Source organism: Orycteropus afer, unplaced genomic scaffold (genome assembly GCF_000298275.1).
Source record: "Orycteropus afer afer isolate SDZICR_OR568_19922 unplaced genomic scaffold, OryAfe1.0 scaffold00036, whole genome shotgun sequence".
Lineage (NCBI taxonomy): Eukaryota > Metazoa > Chordata > Mammalia > Tubulidentata > Orycteropodidae > Orycteropus > Orycteropus afer.
The window spans coordinates 12275341-12299564 of NW_006921623.1; the positions used below are offsets into that span (position 1 = coordinate 12275341).

The window sequence follows — 24224 nt, forward strand, 5'->3', positions numbered from 1 at the left end:
ATTTTGGTCAATGACATGAGACAAAGTATATGTGAACTGCTGTATGAAAAGTGAATTTACTCTGTAAATCTTCACCCAAATCCTAAAAAAAAAAAAACTATTGAATTGATATATGTTCTGCTCTGCATATTCTCAACAAGAACCCTCTCCTCCCCCCCCAAAAAAAAACCTTTTGCCTTTGAGTCAATTCCAACTCATAGCAACCCTACAAGATAGAGTAGAACTGCCCCATCAGGTTGGCAAGGCTATATGCAGGCTTTACAGAAGCAGTTTGCTACATCTTTCTCCAACGGTACAACTGGTGGATCCAACAGCTGACCTTTTGGTTAGCCACTGAGCACTTTAACCATTGCTCCACCAGGGCTCCTGATAGCAACAACAGAAACTAAAATAAATTATATTTTCTAAAAAAACTAGTAGGGAAGATAGACACAAAAACAAGTAATTTCACCAATTCGCAACACCTTGGGGTCACGCTCTCCTTCACAGACACACAAACCCCAAAGCATTTCCTGCCATGACTCTCCAGGACAGCCTGGCCTTCTGGGTACATTCCAGGGTAGAGACTCCCCCAGATGAATTGGAACACTGCCCCCCCCACACATCTCCCAGTGAAGAAAACACATAGTACAAAAAGCATATATTTAAAATTCTGAGTAAAAAACTTTCACATGATTCCTTTAATTTCTGCTAACTGCAAAATGAACATCTCTAGAAGAAAGGGCTTTTCTCTTTTGGAGTGCCTTCACCATTTCCACCCCATGTTCTTTTCTGCAGTATAGGGGCTGTTTGGGTGATATTTCCATCTACTGCACTGTATCAGTTATGAGAAGAAATACCAGAGAAAGGATCATTTCCCCATCCCCAGCTTTCTATTACCTCTGTCTGTATCGAAAGACATCCCGTCCTGACCGTGACATATCATGACACACATCGGCCAGAGCAGCAGCTGCTCCCTGGGCCACAGCAGTGGCACTGTGAGGTTGGTGACTCTGCAGAGGGACGCTGGAGTCCCGTCCTTGGCTTACCATCCTGCTAGAGCCAGGTTTGAAATGAGCTGCCAAGGCAAGCACCAGCCTCATGATAGACTTCAGGTTTCCTTCCACAATATCTGGGACAGAAAAGACCAGAGAGGCAGACTCAGTCATTATATACCTATTTGCTAGTGACAGAGGTAATCCAGGCAGTCAAGGTCTCTGTCCTGACAAAACTTGGTTCAACAAGGGAGACAGAATATTAAAAGGTACAAGAACATTTTACAATAGGAAAAGGGCAGGATTCTTTGGGAACTCAGAGTAGAGGCATCTTGTCCAGTCTTTAGGCCCAGAGAGGGATTTCTAGAGGAAACAAGTTCTGGACTATAACTTGATTGATGAATAGTAGTTCACTGGAAGAGAGAAGTGAAGGGAAAAGAATAGTATTCTGAGAAGAGGGAACAGGAGATGTGAAGGGTCAGAGGTGAAAGAAAGCATGGTATGTTAGAGCTGCACCATCCAATATGGTAGCTATGGACCACCGGGTAGAGGAACTGAAGGTCAGCATAGCTAGAACACAGTATGCAAGGGGAGATCAGGACATGGGGAGGCCACAGGGAAATGACTCAGAGGTCAGGTCATGTTAAGCCACATGAAGGACACTGGATTTTATCCTAAAGGCAAAGGAGTAGCATGTGCAGAAAGGTCATTCTGGCTGCAGTGTGGAGAGCAGACAGGTGAGGAACAAAAATTATGCAGCATGACTAGTTAGGAGGCTGCTGTACTTCTCCAGGTAAAAGGCAATGCTGTCCTGAATGGCACTGTTCTCTCAAAATAGCCTACTTTAATGGACCAGATCCCCAAGCCCACTTCATGTGGGGACCAGATCAGAGATACTACAGCACTTTAAATTTTGGCCTAGAAAAGGAGAGGGATACAGGTAGAAAGCAATGTGATAGGTCTGGTGAAAGTTAATATAAGGAAATCGGTTAAATTCTATTTTTTAATTTCATGGCCTTTTAAAATATGCAAGACTTAGAAAAGGAGTGACTGCTACCTTTCACAGGGTACTACCATGGTCGATATCTGCCCCACCTGAGTGATCCAGGCCAAAGAGCACTGATCTTCCCTCCTGCCCCGATTCTTATCAGACTCCTGGGCATTGCCCAGAAACTGAAGCTGAACCAGAAGCAGAAACAGTAAGAAGACTAGGGAGGCTGTATCCTCTGAGGATGTCTATAAAGTTTCTTCTTTGCAGTCTGGGCTCAAAATGGACTGGGAAAAGTCCTCCTCTGGCAAACCCACCTGGCTAGCTAGCAATGTGGCAATAGGAGAAGCCATGTGCAGAGGTCATCCTGCATGGAACATTCTGTGATGTCCAAGAAATGCTATAAAAAGTTTTCCTGATAGAAAAAAATGTAGGCTATGATGGTTTGAAATAATACTCAGTCATGAAACCCAAAGAACTTGAAAATGTAATCCATCTTCATTTTTTGATGACTTAAGTGAGACATTCTAAAATTAATGTCCCACTTATATAATTTTTTCTCTAACCATTCATTTTCCTACACACACTCAGGGCAAACCTGAATTCAGTTGAAATGAATAGAGAATTTCTGTCTCTACTCAGGTTTCCAAAGCACTCAGAATTTGATCATCACTCACCCTAAGGGGAAAATTTTTTTTAATGGAAAAATGGTATGAGGCCATGGAACTCATTCTACTCCAGTCTCCCCAGAACCCTTGCCTATAAACCAAAGTTTGTTCTGAGGCTGGCAACCACCTCTTAACCACCTCTTCACATGGGGACCAGACATGAGTATCCCAAGTATCCCACCAAGAATGTCATGAGGTACTGACCTTTAGCAGAAGTCTGGTGCATACGAATCTTTTTTGAGGCCACAAACTGTAGCACTTTCTCTACATTATTCTTCATCTCCTGTTGGTTATTGGGACTCAGCTGTACTCCACTCAGCTTTTCTCCTGCTATTAGGAGAGAATAAAGTATGAAATTATAGAAAGAATCATCATCAAAGTTTCATACACAGACCCCAAAAAAACCAAACTCACTGCTGTTGAGTTGGATCTGACTCATACACAGAGGAAGGGGGTATTTGAGGTAAACACTAACATTATATATAAAGGAAGGTTGGGCAATCCTACTTCCGTAGTGATACTGCCTCGGAAACCCAAGGAGGGGTCGCTATGAGTCGGGGCCGACTCGACGGCACATAACAACAACATAACAACATATATAAATATGCAAGTGAGTTTGTAATTTGAATGGGAAATAGGAAAATGAAAGCCCTTTTTGGAGCCTTCAAAATTTTCAGATGTATACCTATGAAACTACTATGTATACACTTATTCATACAGCAAATATTTCATTGAGCACCCACTGTGTGCCAAGCACAGTGAGACAGCAGTGAACGAGACAAAGCCCCTTCCCACATGGTTTACATCCTACTAGGGGTGACAGATAATGACCAAAGTAACAAGTAAATGCTTAGTGTAATTTCAGGAAGAGATAAGTGCTATGAGGAAAAATAAAGTAAAATGATCATGGCTTCTCTGAAAATACATTTGGGCAGAGATTTGAATAAAGTAATGGATGTTAAGATTTGAAGAGGAAGCATTCCAACTGAGGAACTGCAGTTACAAAACCACAGGGTAGTAATGAGCTCTGTGAGGAAAATCAACAAGACCAGTGTGGCTGGAGTAGAGTAAATAAGGAGTCGAGTCCTATGAGAGGCCAGAGAGACAAGCAAGCTCAAGTCCTGTAGGGGTTTTTAGTGCATATAAGGACACTGAATTTTATTCTAAGTGTAATGGGAAGCCAATAGAGTATTTAAGCAAGGGAGAGACATGATCTGACTTAGGTTTTATAAGTTGACTCTGTGCAGACACAGACTATAAGGCAAAGAAACAGGAAGATCATTTAGAAGGACCATGCAAATAGCCAAGGCAAGAGATAGTGAGAATAATCTAAGTGGGTAAATTGTAGTGTGCTGTGTTACTAAAATGAAAGGACCTGGAGATAAAGGATATTGGTGGAGGACAACACTCAAAAGTTCTGGTTAGGATGTGTTAAGTTGGAGTTATATATTACACATCCAAGTAGAGATTGTGAAGGGAGTGGATAAGTGTGTCTAGAACTCAAAGACAAATTTAAGACTAAAGATACAAATTTGGGAAGGAAGCACTTAGGAATAGAGAATATACAAGAGGCTAAGGACTGAACCTGGAGGCTGCCAACATATAGAGGCCAGGAAGGAAAATAAAAGCTAGCAAAGGAAACAGAAAGAATGAGCCAGTGAGGTAGAAGGAAAAGCAGATGCCTACAAGGTCCTGGAAACCAAGTAAAGAAAATGTTTGAAAGAAGAGGGAGTAATCAATTATATCAAGTTCTGTTAAATTTGATAAAATAAGGCCTAAGGCCTGGTACTGGATCTGACAAGATGGAGGTTGGGACCTTGATGATAGCAGTTTCAGTGGAGTCAAACTCACTGCCACTGAGTCAATTCTGACTCATAGACACTCCCATTGGGTTTCCAAGGCTGTAGATTCTTATGGAAGCAGACTGCCTCATCTTTTTTCTGGAGAGCAGCTGGTGGGTTCAAACTACTGACCATTTGTTAGCAGCCAAATGCCTTAACCACTACACCACTAGAGCTCCTTTCTCAGTGGAGTAGCAGGATCAAAAGCCTGCTGAGGCTGGGGAAAAGAGAGTATAGGAAATAAGGAATTAACTTCGTTGAGTACAGACACATCTACTAAGGAAGTTTTTTTTACATAGCAAAGTCATAATAGAATGCAAAGTTTAAGAACCTGAGCTTTGGGAGAATAAGATACATATTCATAATTGCTCTTATATGCACAGAATATCTCTGGGAAGAAATGCATGCAACTGCTAACATAGAACAGGTAGCTGGTAGGGAGCAGGGGACAGAGAGACTTTTTACTCTTTTGAACCTTCTGATTTCCCACCAGTCTAAGTATAACCTATAACAAATAAATATTAAATTTAAATGTTTAAAACGGGCTTTGGAATTAAAGCAGATCTAGCTTTGTACCTCTGCTTTCCCACTTACAGTTATGTGACCTTGGAAAGTTGCTTAATTTCCCTAAATTTCATAAAAATAGTGAAAGAGTAGTATACATATCAAAAATCAATCACACCAGCATGTTTAGCACAATGGTTGGCACATACTAAATGCTCAATGAATGAATGAATTTATATCAATTCTCTCTTTTAAGTTTTCTGAAAATGGGGATACTACTACCTCTCCCAAGGGTTTAATGGTTAAATAATATTAAACTAAAAGAGATAGAAACTGTTCAATAAATACCAGTTGCTATAACTCTTGTCATTATAAATTAATACCGTGATGGATCCATGACTATCCCAATGAGGTATTCATAGATAAGTTGCCTGTTGCAAACCTGGCTTCTTCCACACCTCTCATAAGCCCCACTCCCTCAAGGACTCCAAGCCAGTCAGTTGACTAAGGTAACAATAAATGTTTAAATACCTATTATGTGCCAGGCACTTGGTCAGGGTTTGTAAAAACAGGAAAAAAATGATATTGAACCTCTTCTTAAACAGCTCAGAATTTATAGGAGATAGATAAATTAAAAAACTAATCACCACAAATAATTACCATTTAATGAGACAAATGATAAGAGCTATGAACAGATGCTGTGGAAACAAAGTTCTGGTACCATCTAGTAAGAAAGATAGCAACAATTCCAGGTCTTCAAGAGTAAAAGCACTTTCATGAAACACTGCTGTAGTGAGTCTTGTGTTGTTGTGTGCCATCAAGTTCATTCCGACTCATAGCAACTCTATATGACAGAGTAAAACTGCCCCATAGTGTTTCCTAGACTATAATCTTTGGGGGAGCAGATTGCCAGGTCTTTTCTTCTACAAAGCCACTGGTGGATTTGAACCACAGACCTTTTGGACAGCAGTGAAGCACTTAACCACTGTGCTACCATGGCTCCTTGTGAGTATCATTGTTGTTAGGTGCCATCGAGTTGGTTTTGACTCACAGCAGCCCCATGTACAACAGAACAAACTACTGCCCAGTCTTGCACCATCCTCACAATCATTGCCACACTTGAGCCCATCATCATAGCTACTGTGTCAATCCATCTTGTTGAGGGTCTTCCCCTTTTTTGCTGATCCTTGACTTTACCAAGCATGATATCCTTCTCTAGGGACCTGTCCTTTCTGACAACATGACCAAAGTAAGTGAGATGAAGTCTGGCCTGGTACTGGATCTGACAAGATGGAGGTTGGGAGAAACTTGTAAGAACATTCTGACTGCACTTTGCCCAAGACAGATTTGTTTGTTTTGTTTTTTGGTTTTCCTGGCAGTCCATGGTATTTTCAGTATTCTTTGCCAACACCACAATTCAAATGCATCAATTTTTCTGCAGTCTTCCTTATTCACTGTCCAGCGCTCACATATTTATGAGACTACTGAAAATACCCTGGCTTGAGTCAGGGACATCTTCGTCTTCAAAGTGACATCTTTGCTCTTCAACACTTTAAAGAAGTCTTTTGTAGCAGATTTCCCCAATGCAATATGTCATTTGATTTCTTGACTACTTCTACCATAGGTGTTGATTGTGGATCCAAGTAAAATGAAATCCTTGACAATTTCAATGTTTTCTCCATTTATTATGATGATGTTAATTGGTTCATTTGTGAGGATTTCTGGTTTCTTTATGTTGAAGTGCAATCCATAGTGAAAGTTGTAGCCTTTTATCTTCAACAGTAAGTGCTTCAAGTCCTCTTCACCTTCAGCAAGCAAAGTTGTGTCATCTGCATATCACAGGTTGTTAATGAATCTTCTTCCAATCCTAATGCCGCATTCTTCTTCATATAGTCCATCTTCTTGGATTATTTGCTCAGCATACAGACAAAATAAGTCCAGTAAAAGGATACAACGCTGACACACACCCTTCCTGATTTTAAACCATGCAGCATCCCCTCATTCTGTTCAAATAACTGCCTCTTGGTGTATGTACAGTTTCCTCATGAGCACAATTAAATATTCTGGAATTCTCATTCTTCACAATGTTATCCATAATTTGCTATGATCCACACAGTCAAATGTCTTTGCATAGTCAATAAAACACAGGTAAACATCTTTCTGGCATCCTTTGCTTTCAGCCAAGATCCATCTGACATCAGCAGTGAGATACCTTGTTCCATGTCCTCTTCTGAATTCAGCTTGTATTTCTGGCAATTCCCTGTCTGTGCACTGCTGCAACCATTTTTTAGTTATTTTCAGCAAAACTTTACTTGCATGTGATATTAATTTCTGCCTAGCTACTATTTCCCTTTCTGGCCTTGGTTTAGACATCAATTCTCACAAGCCATCCCTAAATCTCGTAAAACCGAGTTGGGTATCTGTCCTATGAGATCCCATCTGAGTATCAGTACACTAATGAAATTGACTTCTTTTTCCAGTCTTTCCAGCTATACTGGGAGGCTCTTGAGAGCACTGACTGTGCCCATCAACATACCCCCAAAGCATAATACAGTGCCTGGCACACAATATTTACTGACTCATAAATAAACTAATTTGCTTTGGGAAAGTATTTTACGTTTTCTTTACTTCCATTTCCATATATTTTAAAGAAGAAACAACCCGCTCTGAAAGGCATATGGAGGATAAAGAAGGTCACATTCTGCTTTATCAGAGCCCACGACCAACTGACCAACAATCTCGATGAGGTAGGCCAGGATCACCCCATCCCGGAGATCCTGTTGCAGGTCCTGCACTGGCTTCACCGCTGGCCTCTTCTTCAGCTGTGCATTCACCCAGGCCACATATGCCTGTAGCTGTTGCTGGAAAATGTAAGGTAGAAATAAGGGAAAGGTTCATATTAGTCTTATCTCCTACCCTGCGCCCTCTAAGGTGCATCTGAGATTGGGTGCATCTAAGGGAGCATCTGAGATTGGGCCATGGTAGGTAATCTATGCCCAGAGAGAAAAGGAGATTTTAAGATTTAAGAAAGAGGAAAGAAAGTAGTATGGTCCAACATTGGAACATAGTACAAAATTTTCTAGCTTTATGCTGTTCTCCAGGGATAAGCTACCCTCTGACTTGACATTGTAGACACGGATAAGCAGATGACCATTTAAATGACTCTGAGTCCTGCTTTCCTGGACTTACGCTCTACAGACTGGGGATGAGGGTTGAGCCCAAACCTACAGCAAATTTGAGTGTAATCACTGCAGTCAGTGACTCACCTGCTTGTCAGAAACAATCACTCATGTACATGTGCACTATGGGCTGTGATACTCATAAGAATTGATCTTTGGGAGCCAGGAATAAACAATAACCCATACTTAGAACTGCCTTTCCCACCCCTGCTTCCTTCAGAAGGAGATTTAAGTAAAATCATCTGATAGTCAACCTAAGATTTATTCTCCTGCGCCCATAATCCTGGGATTGATACAGAGTTAGGTTTAATCTGTGCTTTATATTGTCAAAGAGGATCTGAGTTACCTAAAACCTACAAAGAAGGAAAAAGAGAGGCTCTCAAGACTGGGAGGCACTTTCATTTATTTCCAGATAAATCTAGGGCCCAGTATCAGATCAGAAGCCTGTCAGGCCGAGGGAAGGCACAACAAAACTCATCCCAACCCTAAAAAAACCTTACAATATTCCATGTTGTCCATTAAATGGAGCTGAATTCAGGTATTTATTCTGATTATTTGGTCAGAAGATGGACACTAAATGTCAAACTAGGACATGAACAATAGCACATTCCAGGCAGCAACTCTGCTTGATTTCTGTAGAAAGTCTAAGACCTTGAACCTAAAAATGAAGTTCTAGGGCTAACTGTATTACATTAGAATTTGGTTAACATACAGTTGACTTCTAAGCTACAAATACTTCCTTAATGAATTGATGATGGTAATTATTAATTGATTGCTTCCTGAGCTTAAATTAAATCTTTATTGTTTTCTCTGTCAACCTATGGGAATAAGTGAAGTATTTGGAAGACAGTACTAAGCAATAATCTGTCTGCCACTGGCAAACTTCAGGAAAGGAAATGATCAGTGGGAGGTGAGGGGAGGGATGTAACATGTATTGAGTACCTATCATGAACCAAAAGGAGCTCAGTGGTTAAAGCACTTGGCTGCTAACGAAAAGGTCAGTGGTTTGAACTCATGAGCCACTCTGCAGGAGAAAGATGAAACAGTCTGCTTCCGTAAAGATTTACAGCCTTGGAAACTCTATGGGGCAGTTCTCCTCTGTCCTATAGGGTCACTATGAGTTAGAATCCACTTAATGGCAATGGGTGGGTATCATGAACCAAACATGGTTTTTGGTGTTTATACATGCTTTAACGTCTGCCACACAGATGTCGTTTAGTAAATGGTCATTATTATTTTCATTGTCATCATCTCTAATTTAGTGCTCACAGAAGCACTAAAAGGTAAGTATTATCTCCATTTTATGGACAAGGCTCAAAAAGATCACATAATTCTCCAATTTCCCCATAGGTAGGACACAGGAGATCTGGTACTGAAATCCAGTAAATGTTCAAACATTTACCCATGGCCTCTTGCTGTCCAACTCATTCCATGGAACCAAGGTGTCTGTACCTTTGCCTAAAACAGGCCAGGCACATGTCCTTAGAGACAGGCTAAGATAGGTAATACTCCAAGGTCTGCTTCCATTCCACAGCCAAAGCACTGCTTGAGGCAGGTCAGGCAAAAACACTCTGGTATGGGGAAAAAGAGTTAGGACCAGAAAAGGCACTGAAGGTAACCAGCTGGAATCTGATTACCTGGCTTATGTATACAACTCCTAACCCATCTCCTTGTATCTAATACTAGCTTTCAATCCGCCGTACACACATCCCTGCTTAATATCCTTCACTGCACTCCCATTATCCTCAAGATAAAATCCAGTCTCCTTAGCTGCCATGCAAGTTCTTACACTCTAGCCCTTGCCGCCTCTCCAGCTTCACCAGCTATGGCCCCAGATGCCCCCCTATGCTCAGCTCTTCCATTCAGTTGGTTCCCTGAATGCACCATGTTTTCCAGCCACTCTACCTCCTCCTACCCATATTTCTTCTTAAGTCTCAGCTCAAGCATCACTAGTTCCAGGAAGTCTTCTCTGACAGTGCTCAGATTCTGATTTCTTTGATAACTTCCCATGTCTTACAATCAGTTCAACAATAATTTGTTCAGCACTAAATAAGTGCAGACATTGTATTAAGCTGTGGGGCTACAAAAGGCCCCGTGCCTTCCAGAAGCTTGCAGTGAAGAGGAGAAGAGGCAGAGACAAATCCTAATATATGCCTAGAGTGGCATAAGGTACACTAGCCTCATCTGAGCCTTCATGGAAGTTTTCTACAGGAGGAGAAAGAGGCAGAGAAGACTGAGCTCAAAGACACTAGATCTGAAATACAATCTATGAAAGGATTATAACAACAGTTCACAATATTAGACTCAGTAATTTGTCTGACTCAAGGACTCATTTGTCACATTTCATCAGGTTAAGACTTAAAATGACTGCAAAAGTTAATTATGCAGGGGCAGACAGGAACAAGTATTTTTCATTCATCCAAGATAATTTCTACCTAAGTAACCATAGCTGGAGTCCCTGGATGGTGCAAACTGTTAACATGCTCAGTTGCTAAGTGAAGGTTGGTGGTTCAAGTCTACCCAGAGGTACCTCAGAAGAAAGACCTGGCAATTACTTTCAAATGATCAACTTTTGAAAACCTGATGGAGCACAGTTCTACTCTGACAAACATGGGGTTGCCATGAGTTGTAACCCACTTTACAACAACTGGTTTTGGGGCAGTGGTGATTCGTGGTAGAATTCTCACCTTCCATGCAGGAAAATAAGGTTCAAGTCCTAACTAATGCACCTTATGCACAGCCACCACTTGTTTGGAGTGGAGGCTTATGTGGTGCTATGACGCCGAACAGGTTTTTAGCAGAGATTACAGAGTGAGACAGATTAAGAAGAAAGGCTTCCTTCTAAAAAATCAGCTAATGAAAACCCTACAGATATAACAGTCCGATCTCGGTGTGCATGGGGTTGCCATAAGTTAGGGGCCGACTCCATAGGAGGTAACAACCACCATCACAGGTTTCTCTTGGCTATAAAATAGAAGTTAGTCAACTCTCATGCACAATTAACTAAGAGTTCCTAACAGGACTTTTCCTCCATATTTATCGCAGTTCTGGTCTTCCAACAAAAAAGGATTCTAAGAGCATAAACTAGAATAACAAGCACCACTTTTCTAAATACTGTTCTGTGTCTAGAGCTATGCTAAGTCCTTAAAACACATTTTCTCTAATGTTTATCTGCTAGGGAGATTGTATTGTATCTATTTTGCTGATTGAAAACAGAGATTCAAAAAGCTGAAATCACTTGTTCAAGGTCACCCAGATAGTAAACAATGGATATAGGGTTCAGATCTGTCTAACTCTCCAATCAATGCTGTTTCCACTTCACCACACACTTGCCTAAATTAATTCAGCTCTCAAGCTTAAGTGACCTCGTTAAAACTGTCAAGATCAGAAGGGACCTTGCTTAATGCCACCCTCTGTTTTGGTTCTCCAGTGCTACTATAACAGACATACCACAAGTGGATGGCTTTAACAAATAGGGATTTATTCTCTTACAGTGAGGCTAAAAATCTGAGTTCAAAGTGCCAGCTGTAGGGGCTGGGTGAAGCCCCTCAACCTTGGGCTGCAGTTCTGCCTCCTATTCTAGGCCCACTAGAGCTGGAAGCCTTTTCTGACTAGTGCAGCTGCTGGCTGCTGAGGCCAACGAATCTAAGATCGACAAGTAAAATGGTACAGTCCCAAGATCAGCAGGCAACGTGGCAGGCCACTGAGATGAAGACTCAGCCATATACAGGATACAGATGTACCAAAAGCTCAAGACCTTTCCCAAAGCTTCTCCTCCTATACTGGAAGCAGGCTGCACCCCAAAGGCAGCTACTCAGCTGCTCACAGAAGATTCCACCATGGAGTTGATTACCAGTCTCATCATGGGAAATAACTACATCCCACTGCCCAGCCACTCTAAACTACAGCCCAGCCAAGTTAACACACAACTTTAACTACCACAATTTCCATCACAGTCACTGCTTATCCTCTGTATAATAATCTACACTAAGTGACCATAACCCCTTGCTACTGAAAGTGTGGTCCCTGGACCAACATCATCATCACCTAGAAGCATGTTAGAAACGCACACTCTCAGAGCCCACACCCAGACCTACAGCATTAGAATCTGTATTTTAACAAGAACTCCCCTGGTGATTCATCTACACATTAAAGTTGTTCTTTGTTTTGTTTTAAAGTTTGAGGAGCACTGACCCAGCCCACTGTGCCCATACCTGGCTGCACATCAAGACCACAGGGAAAACTTTTCAAATGTCTGTCTACGCAGACCTTTCCCAAATGATGCACTTTGTAATGTCCAGTCATGGCCTACATGTTGTATAGCAATCACATCACTTGCACTTCAGATTTTAACCTATGTAGGAAACAAGCAGCAGCGCCCTGCTCAAAGATGGCCGCCAATCATACTGTTTGAATGTGTTAGTCTGCCACCATCTTTGCTACTTGGGTCAAAATCTGAATTGCAAGAGATTCGGTTGCTATGCAACATGAACACTGCCCTTGTTTCTGTTGGCCATGACTAAAGATTTTGAACCAATTCGAAGCCCTGCCCCAAACCACCAAATTATCTCCAGGGAGTAGAATTTTTTTTTTTTTTTAATTTATTTTCCCAAGCTCTCCCAAATGATTCTTCTAGAGCTGACATAAGTCATCTAGCTAAACATCCCAGTTTCCTTAACCAAGGGGTTATCAAACCTGATTAGTTATCACAATCAGTTGGGAAGCTTTTTAAAAAATACTAATGTCTAGGCCCTACCTCAGGAGCTCTGGTAGCATAGTGCCTAAGGCACTTGACTGCTCACCAGAAGGCTAGCGGTTCAAACCTACCAGCCACTCCTCGGAAGGAAGATTGGGCAATCCTACTTCCGTAGTGATAATGCCTCGGAAACCCAAGGAGGGGTCGCTATGAGTCCGGCGGACTCGATGGCAAACAACAATAACAACAACAGGCCCTACCCTAGACCAATCAGAATTTTTTAGGGTGGGGCCCACTTATCAATATTCCTTAAATGGTCTCAGGTACATTAAGAGATGCAAACAAAGGTTAACCATTTCTTACCTAAAATCGTTTCATGTATTATTGCTATTCTGGTCTAAACCTTTCTGAAGCAATGAGGCTTCTCTCTGGTATAAACTAAGACATGCAGCTTTCTCATTCAAGATACTCCTTTTCTCTTTTCCTTTCTTTCTGCCATCAGATCACATTATTGACTCAAAACGTGCAGTCATTCAAAACCCTCCTAAGCATATTTTTCAAGGAACCCTGGTAATACAATGGTTAAGCACTCAGCTGCTCACTGACAGGTCAGTGGTTCAAACTCACCAGCTGCTCCATGGAAGAAAACCTGGCAATCTGCTTCCATACAGATTACAGCATAGTCCCACTTTTATAAGACAACAAAAATAGATATATATACAGAGATCAACATCTATTGGGATAGGAGGGAGGGGGATTGCTGTAAATCTCTACACAAGTCGACTGCCTCATCTGTCTTCCTCAGAGCAGCTAGTGGGTTTGAACCACCAATCTTTTGGTTGGCAGCCAAATGCCTTAGCCACTACACCACCAGAGCTCCCTCTCTAGATTGTAGACATTTTCTATTTTTGTCGATGGAATAAGCAGTACCAAATGTGGGTATAATGAGCGCAGCTTGACCAAAGAAAACAATGCCACTAAGAAGTGCACAAGAGAAAAGGATATTTGTGCTAAAGAACATGACATACATAATTTGGCAACAACACCAACAATAATCAAAAAATGAGTGTATAGTCACATATATATGTGTATAGGCATAATACATATATGGGCAGGTATGTACAGATACTTCTCAGACATAACCGAACATTTGAGAAATTTATTTTTTGTCTCATGGGACATCTCACTCAACTGGCATAATACAGTTCACAAAGTTCATGTTCTACATCCTAGTCAGGTGAAGTAGCATGTGGGGTCTAAAAACTTGCAAGAATCCACTGAAGATACAATGATTAATCTCTGCTCATTAAGAGCAAAAGAGAAAGAAGGAAACCAAAATCTCAGAGAAGAAACTAGCCTACATGGCTAAGAGCCTACATAAGCCATGGCCTCATCTAGCCCAAGACCAGAAGAACTAGATAGTGCCTCGCTACCACTACTGACCATTCTGATCAAGGACACAATAGATGGACCCCGAATGAGAGAAAAGTACAGAACAGAACTCAAATTCTTAAAAAGTCCAGACTTAGTGAACTGGTTGAGACTAGAGGACTCACTGAGACTACCGCCCTGAGATACTCTTTAAACCTTGAACCAAAACTATCCCAAGGTCACCTTTTAGCAAAATAACAAATTAACACAAAAAATAAAGGATATTACTGACAAGAACAGTGTTCCATTAAAAAACTATCTATATGAGACCATCTACTCCTCGGAAGGAAGATGGGGTAATCTACTTCCGTAGTGATATCGACTTGGAAACCCAAGGAGGGGTCGCGATATTTCGGGTCCAACTTGAGGGCACATCACAACAACAACATACTCAATCTGTATGCTGAGCAAATAATCCAAGAAGCTGGCCTATTAAGAAGAACAACATAGTGTCAGGATTGGAGGAAGACTCGTTAACAACCTGTGATATGCAGATGACACAACCTTGCATGCTGAAATTGAAAAAGATTTGAAGCAGTTAAAGACTGCAGCCTTCAGTATGGATTACACCTCAACATAAAGAAAACAAAAATCCTCACACTGGACCAATAAGGAACATCATGATAAACAGAAAATATTGAAGTTGCCAAGGATTTCATTTTACTTGGATACACAATCAATGCCCATGGAAGCAGCAGTCAAGAAATCAAATGACGTATTGCATTGGGCAAATCTGCTACAAAAGACCTCCTTAAAGTGTTAAAGAGCAAAGATGTCACTGTGAGGACTAAGGTAAGTCTGACCCATGTCATTGTATTTTCAATCACCTCAAATGCATGCAAAAGCTGGACAATGAATAACAAAGACCAGAGAAGAACTGATGCCTTTGAATTACAGTGTTGGCAAGGAATGTTGAATACACCACGGTCTTCCAGAAGAATTAACAAATCTGTCTTGGAAGAAGTGTAGCCAGAATGCTGCTTAGAAGCAAGGACGGCAAGAGTTCATCTCATGTCCTTTGGACGTGTTATCATGAGGGACCAGTCCTAGAGAAGGGCATAATGCTCGGTAAAATAGAGGATCAACAAAAAAGAGGAAAACCCTCAATGAAATGAACTGACACAGTGGCTCCAACAATAGGGTCAAACACAGCAACGATTATGAGGATGGTGCAGGACCAGGCAGTGTTTTGTTTTGTTGTACACAGGGTCGCTAGGAGTTGGAACAGACTCAACAGCACATAACAACAACATATGAGACCAAAAGGCCAACAATTAACTAAAGCTAAGATGAGAAGATAAGGGGGGAGGGAAACCAGAGAACTGGAAACAGAACAACCAGGAAGCAATTAAAAAGAATGTTCACACATTGTGAAAGATGTAACTAATGTCACTGAACAATATGTATAGAAATTGTCAAGTGGGAACCTAATTGTTGCATAAACTTTCACTAAAAACACAACAAAAATACAATTAAAAAAAAAAAAGATTACAGCCTAGGAAACCCTACTCTGTAATACAGGGTTGCCGTAAGTTAGAATCAAATAGATGGCACACAATAACAAGCACTTTTCTTTGTTTTAAATCCCTTCACTCTTATCAAACCTGTCTCTTAATTATCCATCTATTTTCCCTTCCTTCCCCGCACCTTCCATCTCTGCTAACCAACAAAGAAAATTTCCCTCCCTGTGTAAACCTTTCCTGGACATTTTACAAGAACGGAATCATACAATATTTGTCTTTCTGTGATTGACTTATTTCACTCAGCATAATATCCTCCAAGTACATCCACATTATGAGGTGATTCACTGATTCTTCATTTATTCTTTAATGTTGCATAGTATTCCATTGTGTTAGGCACCATAGTCTGGTTATTCATTCATCTGTTGATGGGCACTTAGGGTGTTTCCATCTCTTTGCTATTGTAAATAGTGCTGCAATGAACATGGGTATGCATATATCTATTTGTGTCCCAAGTCTCCCCTCTTTAGGATATATTCCTAGTAATGGATCAAAAGGTATTTCTATTTCCAACTTTTTAATGAAGTACACTTTTTTTCCACAGTGCTTGTACCATTTTAGAGTCCCACCAGTATGAGTGTATGAGAGTTCCAATTTCTCCATACCCTTGCCAGCATTTGCTGTTTTCTGTCCTGTTGAACTTTGTTATTATTGCTGGAAAACTAATTTGCATCTTTCTAGTGACTAATGATCACAAGCATGTGTTTGTTGGCTGCATGAGTATCTTCTTTGGTGAAGTGTCCATTCATATCCTTTCCCCATTTTTGAATTGTATTGTTTGTCATTTTGATATTGAGGTATTGAAGTTTTCTATAAATTTTAGAGGTAAGTCCCTTGTTGGATATGTCCTTGCCAAATATTTTTCCCCAATCTGTAGGTTCTCTTTTTACTCTTTTGGAGAAGTCTTTTGATGCACGTAATAATTTAATTTGTAGAAGGTCCCAGTCATAATTTCTCTTCTGCTGTTTGTTCATTTTGGGTTATGCTTGGTAGTCTATATATACCATAAATTAGGGCCCCTAAGTTTGCCCCTATTTTATATTTGATGAACTTTATATTTTGGGGTTTTACGTGTAGGTCTTTGATCCATCTTGAGTTCGTCTTTGTATGTGGTGTGAGGTATGGATCTTGTTCCATTTTTCTGCAAATGGAAATCCAGTTTTCCCAGCAAAATCTGTTGAAGAGACTATCTCTTCCACATTGAATGCGTTTTGGCCCTTTGTCAAACATGAGCTGTCCATAGGTGGATGGATCTACTTCTGGACCCTCAATTCTGCTTCACTGGTCTATGTGTCTAAAATTGTATCAATTGTTAACAACTGTGGCTATAAAGTATGTTTTGAGATCCAGAAGTATGAGACCTCCTACTTTGTTTTGCGTCTGTATTCATGAGAGATACTGGTCTGTAGTTTTCCTTTTTAGTGATGTCTTTTTCTGGTTCCGGTATCAGAGTTATGCTTGCTTCATAGAATGAATTTGGGAGCTTACCATCCATCCTTTTCTACATTTTGGAACAGCTTGAGTAGGATAGGTGTCATCACTTCTGTGAACATGTGATACCCTTCTCCAGTGAAGCCATCTGGGCCAGGGCTCTTGTGGGGAGTATTTTTATGTCCTGCTCAATTTCTTCCTTTGTTATGGGTCTGAACAAATTTTCTACTTCAGTCAATGCTAGTTTAGGTAGGTCTTCTGTTTCTAGGAATTTGTCCATTTCTTCTAGGTTTTTGAATTTGTTAGAGTACAGTTCTTTGTAGTATTCTGTTATTATCCTTTCTGTTTCGCTTGGTTTTATTGTGATGTTCCCCCATTTCATTTGTTATTTGTGTTATCTGCATCTTCTCTCTCCTTAGTTAAATTTGCTAGTTGTTTGTCAATTCTGTTCATCTTTTTAAAAAAACCAGCTAATCTATTCTTGTTGATTTCCCTCTATTGTTTTTCTGTTTTCTGTTTCATTTATTTCTGCTCTGATCTTTATTATTTCCTTTCTTCTGGAGACCGAAGGCTACTTTTTTTGCTCCTTTTCTAATTGTTGAAGCTGTTGAGTTAAGGTGTTGACTATGATTCTTTCTTCTTTTTTGATGTGTGCATTTATTGCTATAAATTGACCTCTGAGTACTGCTTTTGCTGGTCCCAAAAGTTTTGATATGTTATGTTTTCATTCCAATTTGTTTCAAGGAATTTTTTTATTTCAGACTTTTTTCTTCTGTTATCTAGTGGTTCTTAAGCAGAGTGTTATTCAGTCCATGTATTTAATTTTTTCCTCCCGGTCTTCCTATTGTTGATTTCTAATTCTATGGCATTGTGGTCTGAGAAGATGCTTTGTAGAATTTTGATGTTTTAAAATTTATTGAGGCCTGATTCGTGGCCTACCATATGGTCTATTCTGGAGAATGATACATATGCACTAGAAAACAATGTGTATGGTTATTTCACTGGATGGAGTGTTCTGTATGTCACATTGGCTGAATGTACAGGCACATTTTTAAATGTGTTTACTTTTCATTTTGAAATCATTTCAAGTGTACAAAAAAAGTGACAGAAATGGCACAAAGAATTCTCCTATACCTATTACCCAGCTTCCCAAAATACTGACATCTTATATAATAATAGTACAATTATCAAACAGGAAATTAACACTGACAATATTATTAACTAACCTATAAACTTTATTGAAATTTCAATTGTCTCACTAATGCCCTTTTTTCTAGTCCAAGACGCAATCCAAGATCTCATACTGCATTTAGTTATCACATCTCCTTCTCCCATCCTATCTGAGAAAGTTCCTCAATCTTTCCTTGTCTTTCATGACCTTGACAATTTTGAAGAGTACTGTTCTGGTTGCACAGTGCCACTCTGACAGGAATATACCACCAGTGGGATGGCCTTAACAAACAGGAGTTTATTCTTACAATTTGGAGGCTTTAAGTCTGAGTTCAAAGTGCCAGGCTCTAGGGGCTGGGTGAAAGCCCCTCAACCTTGGGCTTCAACTGTGCCTCCTGCTCCCAGCCCACTGAAGCTGGAGGCTTTTCTTCACTAAGCTGCTGGCTGCTGAGGATGACAAGCCCAAGGTTGACAAGTAATAAGGCACAGTCCAAACCACAAGGAAGGCCATTAACTCAAGTCCATTAACAATCCCAAGATCGGCAGAGCATGGCAGGCTGCTGAAAAATGACACAGCTACATGCAGGGTTGAAATGTGCCATAAGCTAGAGACCATTCCCCAAGGCTTCTCGTTATATACAGGAGGCAGACCACATCCCTAAGGCAGCTACTCAGCTGCTCACAGTAGATTCTACCATGGAGTTGATTACCAATCTCATCGTGGGGAATACTACATCCAGCTGCCCAGCCACTCAACCAGGCCCAGTCAATTTGACACACAAATTTAACCACTACAAGTACCTGCCCCTCAATTTGCATTTGTTTCCTTATCATTAAATTCAGGTTCTGCATTTTTGGCAAAAATACCACAGAAGGCCTACTGTGTCCTTCTCAGTATATCATACCTAAAGGCATAAGATGCCCACATGTCTCATTATTGGTGAAGTTAGCTCTGTTCATTTGTTGTTGTTGTTATGTGCCATCGAGTCAGCCCCGTCTCACAGCGACCCCTCCTTGTGCTTCCGAGGCAGTATCACTACGGAAGTAGGATTGCCCAACCTTCCTTCCGAGGAGTGGCTGGTGGGTTTGAACCGCCAGCCTTCTGGTTAGCAGTCAAGTTCTTTAGCCACTATGCTACTCATTTAGGTAGGGTATGCTGCTAGGTTTCTCTACTGCAAAGTTGCTATTTTCCCCTCTGTAATTAATAAGTATACTGTGGAGCAGTTTTGAAACCATGAAAAGATCCTTTTTCATCACTTTTTCTTCATCACTACCCTATCCATTTTAATTTTACCATCCTCTGATTTTTCTTTCCTGCAACAATTATCACTATAGTGTTTCCCAAATGATGATTTTCTAATTCCATCTTTCCTCCTACATTTATTAACTGGAATTTTTACTGTGAAGAAAAGTGAAAATTTATATACTTATATCAGCATTATAGGGAGCTCTGGTAGTGTAGTGCCTAAGGCACTTGACTGCTAACCAGTAGGCTGGTGGTTCAAACCCATCAGCCACTCCTCAGAAGGAAGATGGGGTAATCTACTTCCGTAGTGATACTGCCTCGGAAACCCAAGGAGGGATTGCTGTGAGTCAGGTCTGACTCGACAGCACATGACAACATCAGCATTATAAAAAAAAAAAAAAAAAACTCACTGCCACCAAGTCGTTTCTGACGCATAGCAACCCCCTCCTTGGGTTTTGTTTCTCTAGAGAACCCAATCTAACACAGTGCTTCTACAAAGATTACAGCTAACTCAATGACAATGGGTTATTTTATATATATGTTCTAGTTACCTAGTACCACTCTGACAAGAATATCTACCACAAATGGGATACTTGGACAAACAGGAGTTTATTCTTACAATTTGGAGGCTTTAAATCTGGGTTTGAAGTGCCAGGTTCTAGGGGCTGGGTGAAAGCCCCTCAACCTTGGGCTTCAGCTCTGCCTCTTGCTCCTGGCCCACTGAAACTAGAGGTATCTCTTCACTCAGCTACTGGCTGCTGAGGCTGACAAGGGCAAGGTCGACAAATAAAATGGCACAGTCCCGATGTTACCAAACACATAGCAGGTCATTACTTCAAGTCCAACGTAAGTCCCAAGGTCAGCAGAGCATAGAAGGCTGCTGAACAACGACTCAGCTACATGCAGTGTTCAAGCATGCCATAAGCTAGAGACTATTCCCAAAGCTGTTTCTCATATATGGGAAGCAGACCACATACCCAAAGGCAGCTCCTCAGGTGCTCACAGTAGATTCCACAATGGAGTTGATTACCAGTCTCATCATGGGGAATACTACATCCAGCTGCCCAGCCACTCAACCAGGCCCAGCCAAGTTGACATACAAACATAAGCACCACAATATGTTGTTGTTGTTGTTGTTAAGTGCCGTTGAGTCAAACCCGACTCATAGCGACCCCTCCTTGGGTTTCTGAGGCAGTATCACTACAGAAGTAGATTGCCTCATCTTCCTTCCGAGGAGTGGCCGATGGGTTTGAACTGCCAGCCTTCTAGTTAGCAGTCAAGTGCCTTAGGCACTATGCTACCAGAGCTCCCACCACAATATATAGAGAATATATATATATTCTCTAGGTGTGCACACTCAGCTGCTAACCAAATGTATGGAAGTTCAAATCCACCCAGAGGCTATCTACTTCCAAGAAAATTCTATGGAGCACAGTTTTACTTTGATGTACGTGGGTAGCCATTAGTCAGAGTCCACTCCATGGCAACTGGTTTTTACAGAGATTTAAAAAATAAAAAAAAAAACCTGTTGCTGTCGAGTTGATTCTGACTCTGTCCTCTAGCGACCCTAGAGGACAGCGTACAACTGCCCCATAGAGTCTAAGACTAATCTTTACAAAAGCAGACTGCCACATCTTTCTCTCATGGACCGGTTGGTGTGTTCAAACAACCAACCTTTCAGTTAGCAGGTGAGCACTTAACCACTGCACTACCGGGCTCCTTTATAGATAAACCAAAAACCAAACTTACTGCCATTGAGTCAATTCCAGCTCATAGTGACCCTAGAGGACAGAGTAGAACTGCCCCACAGGGTTTTCAAATCTGTAAATCTTTATGGAAGCAGACTGCCTTTCTCCCACAGAGTGGCTGATAGGTTCAAACTGCCAACCTTTTGGTTAGCATCCCAATGCCTTAATTACCACACCACCAAAAAAAAACCCCAAAACCCACTGCCATCTAGTCAATTCCAACACATAGTGACCCCCATTGCGTTTCCAAGACTGTAAATCTTCACAGAAGTAGATTGCTTTATCTTCCTCCTCTGGAGCAGCTGGTGGGTTTAAACTACCGAGTTTCTGGTTAGCAGTCAAATGCTTTACCCACTGCCCCAACAGGGCCCCTAAATTATACTGATGTCTTCAATTCCATTCCAATAGCACAGGGTTCATTCTTTCCTTTCCCTTTTTCCTATTTGTAACTCCTTTCCCCAACAATAAGCAACCTGTCATTATCCATAATATATTTATTTGTTCAATCTTTTTTTTTGAACATACAAAAATTTTTAAATGTATTTTATTTTATTGAATATAATTTATGTAAAGTGAAATACACAAAATTAAGTGACATGGATCAATGCAAGATATAAACATTCTTAGCAAAATTGAATCCAGCAATATGATCATGTGGAGTATATCACAGGAATGCAAAGTATCTTTTTTTTTTTATTGTGATTTGGGTGAAAATTTACAGAGCAAATTCACTTTCTGTACAGCAGTTCACATACACTTTATCTCATGACACTGACTACAATTTACCACAATGCAACTGCTTCCCTCCCACTTCCTCGTAATAGTTACCTCTTCCCTGTGTCCATCACTCCACGTACTCCTGCCCCCTGAGCTGTCTCCCTGTGCATAAATACCCCTTCTTTCTCCCATGATTGTTCTCTCCAAGGGGTGTATCTACCTCAGGTAAATGTTCAACTCCTATGCCTGTCTTTTGTTTGGCTGGAAACCACAGATGTGGGTTCAATTCCAGACCTGAAGGGCAGCTAGGGGCCATAGTCTCAGTGGTCCACCAGGCTCTATCAGACCAGCAACTTGGTCCCCTCCTTTTTTTTTCCCCAAATGATTCTGAGTTTTGTTCCACATTGTTCTCCCTCTCTATCCAGAAATCTCCTATATAGATCCCACTCCGAGTGGTTGACAGTGGTAGCCAGGCGCTATCTAGTTCTTCTGGTCTCATAGTCATATAGGCTGCAGATTGGATGGTGTACCAGTCGCTAGGACTGATTGTATCCATGAATTTTTGGTTTTCTTCATTTTTCTTTACTCTGGACGGGAAGAGACCCATCGTTGCATCTAGATGGCAGCTTGCAAGCTTTTAAGATCCCAGTCACTACTTGCCAAAGTAGGAGGTAGAACAATGTTTTGTGTAGTATGTTTGTACGTAGTATGTCAATTGAGCTTGATGTCCCCTGTGACTATGGTCCTGAGCCCACAGGTTCAACTACTCAGTCCCTCTGGGTAGCTGGCTGTGACCAAGAAGTGTATTTGTTCAATCCTTGAATATACATAAAATACTTTCAGACTTGCTAAACTAACCACTCTTTGGAAGGAAGGTTGGGCAATCTACTTCCATAGAGATACCACCTCAGAAACCCAAAGAGGGGTTGCTATGGATTGGGACTGACTAGACGGCAGTGAGTTTGGTTTGGTTTTTAAACCAGTGAAAACTAAATTTGCAAACCAGAATACAATATTGTATACAGTTCCTTTAGTCTTTTACCTTAGAGTATGTAGTCAAAATACTAATTTCAGCGTTACTTAGTGAAACAAAATGTGTGTGAATTGTTGAAAGAAAAATTGATTTGCTGTATAAACTTTCATACAAATCACAATAAAAAGTTTAAAAATAATAATACAACGGAAGCAAAAACAAATGCAAAGTTACTTACTTTTTCCACTCCCTTCCATGGGTAATTGGTATTCATTTATAGTACAATTAGATTCATTCATTACTTTTTGTAGTTCATTGGGTTCTCCCCAAAACATGACTGATTTTAATTCTTTGTGAGGTATGTGAAACTTTAACTTGATTCTAAAAGTCAGAACTATACAAAAATGTGTATTCAGAAAAGTGTCATTCCTTCATCATTCTTTTTTCCCCGTTCCCTTTTCTACATTCTTTCTACCCCATTCCTATCTACCCCCCGTAGGTAACCAATCTCATTAATTTTTGGTTTATCCAGAAAAAAGCAGATATGTGTATATTTTCTTATCTTTCTTATGTATATAATAGCATAATAATGATATTCTTTTGCACTTTTTTTCCCCCCACCTTCACTTTTTTCACTTAGTACATGCTGGAAATCATTCTATATTGGTTGAAAAAGACCTTTCTTAATCTTTTTCACAACTACATTAGAAATAGTAATAATTAAACCACTACCGTCTGGTCAGTTCTGACTCATAACTACCCTAGAGGACAGAACAGAACTGCCCCACAGGATTTCCAAGGCTGTCATCTTTCCAGAAGCAGATGCCACATCTTTCTCTCACAGAGCAGCTGGTGTGTTTGCAGCTGGTGGATTCAAACAGCTGACCTTCTAGTTAGCAAGAAGCACTTTAACCATTGCCCCAGCAGGGCTCCTTACAGCTACTTACCAAAATACAAACAAAGCCCACTGCCATTTGAGTGGATTCTGACTCACACAACCCCCATTGCATTTCCGAGGCAGCAATCTTTATGGAAGTAGATTGCCCCCTCTTCCTTCTGCAGAGTGGCAGTGGATTTGAACCACCAATCTTCTGGTTAGCAGTCAAATGCCTTACACACTGCGCCACCAGAGCTCCTT

General features: G+C 40.7%; 1 protein-coding gene across 1 annotated transcript in view; it reads right to left on the bottom strand.

Annotated features, from left to right (window-relative positions):
* The window catches only part of LOC122149619 (dixin-like), a 56720-nt gene that overhangs the window by 2471 nt on the left and 30025 nt on the right, over window positions 1-24224 (bottom strand). The window contains exons 2-4 of the mRNA XM_042780355.1: window positions 7707-7836; window positions 2835-2960; window positions 880-1111 (exon numbers count right to left, since the gene is read on the bottom strand). Coding sequence (XP_042636289.1) covers window positions 880-1111; window positions 2835-2960; window positions 7707-7836 — 488 coding nt within the window. The remainder of the gene's footprint in view (window positions 1-879; window positions 1112-2834; window positions 2961-7706; window positions 7837-24224) is intronic.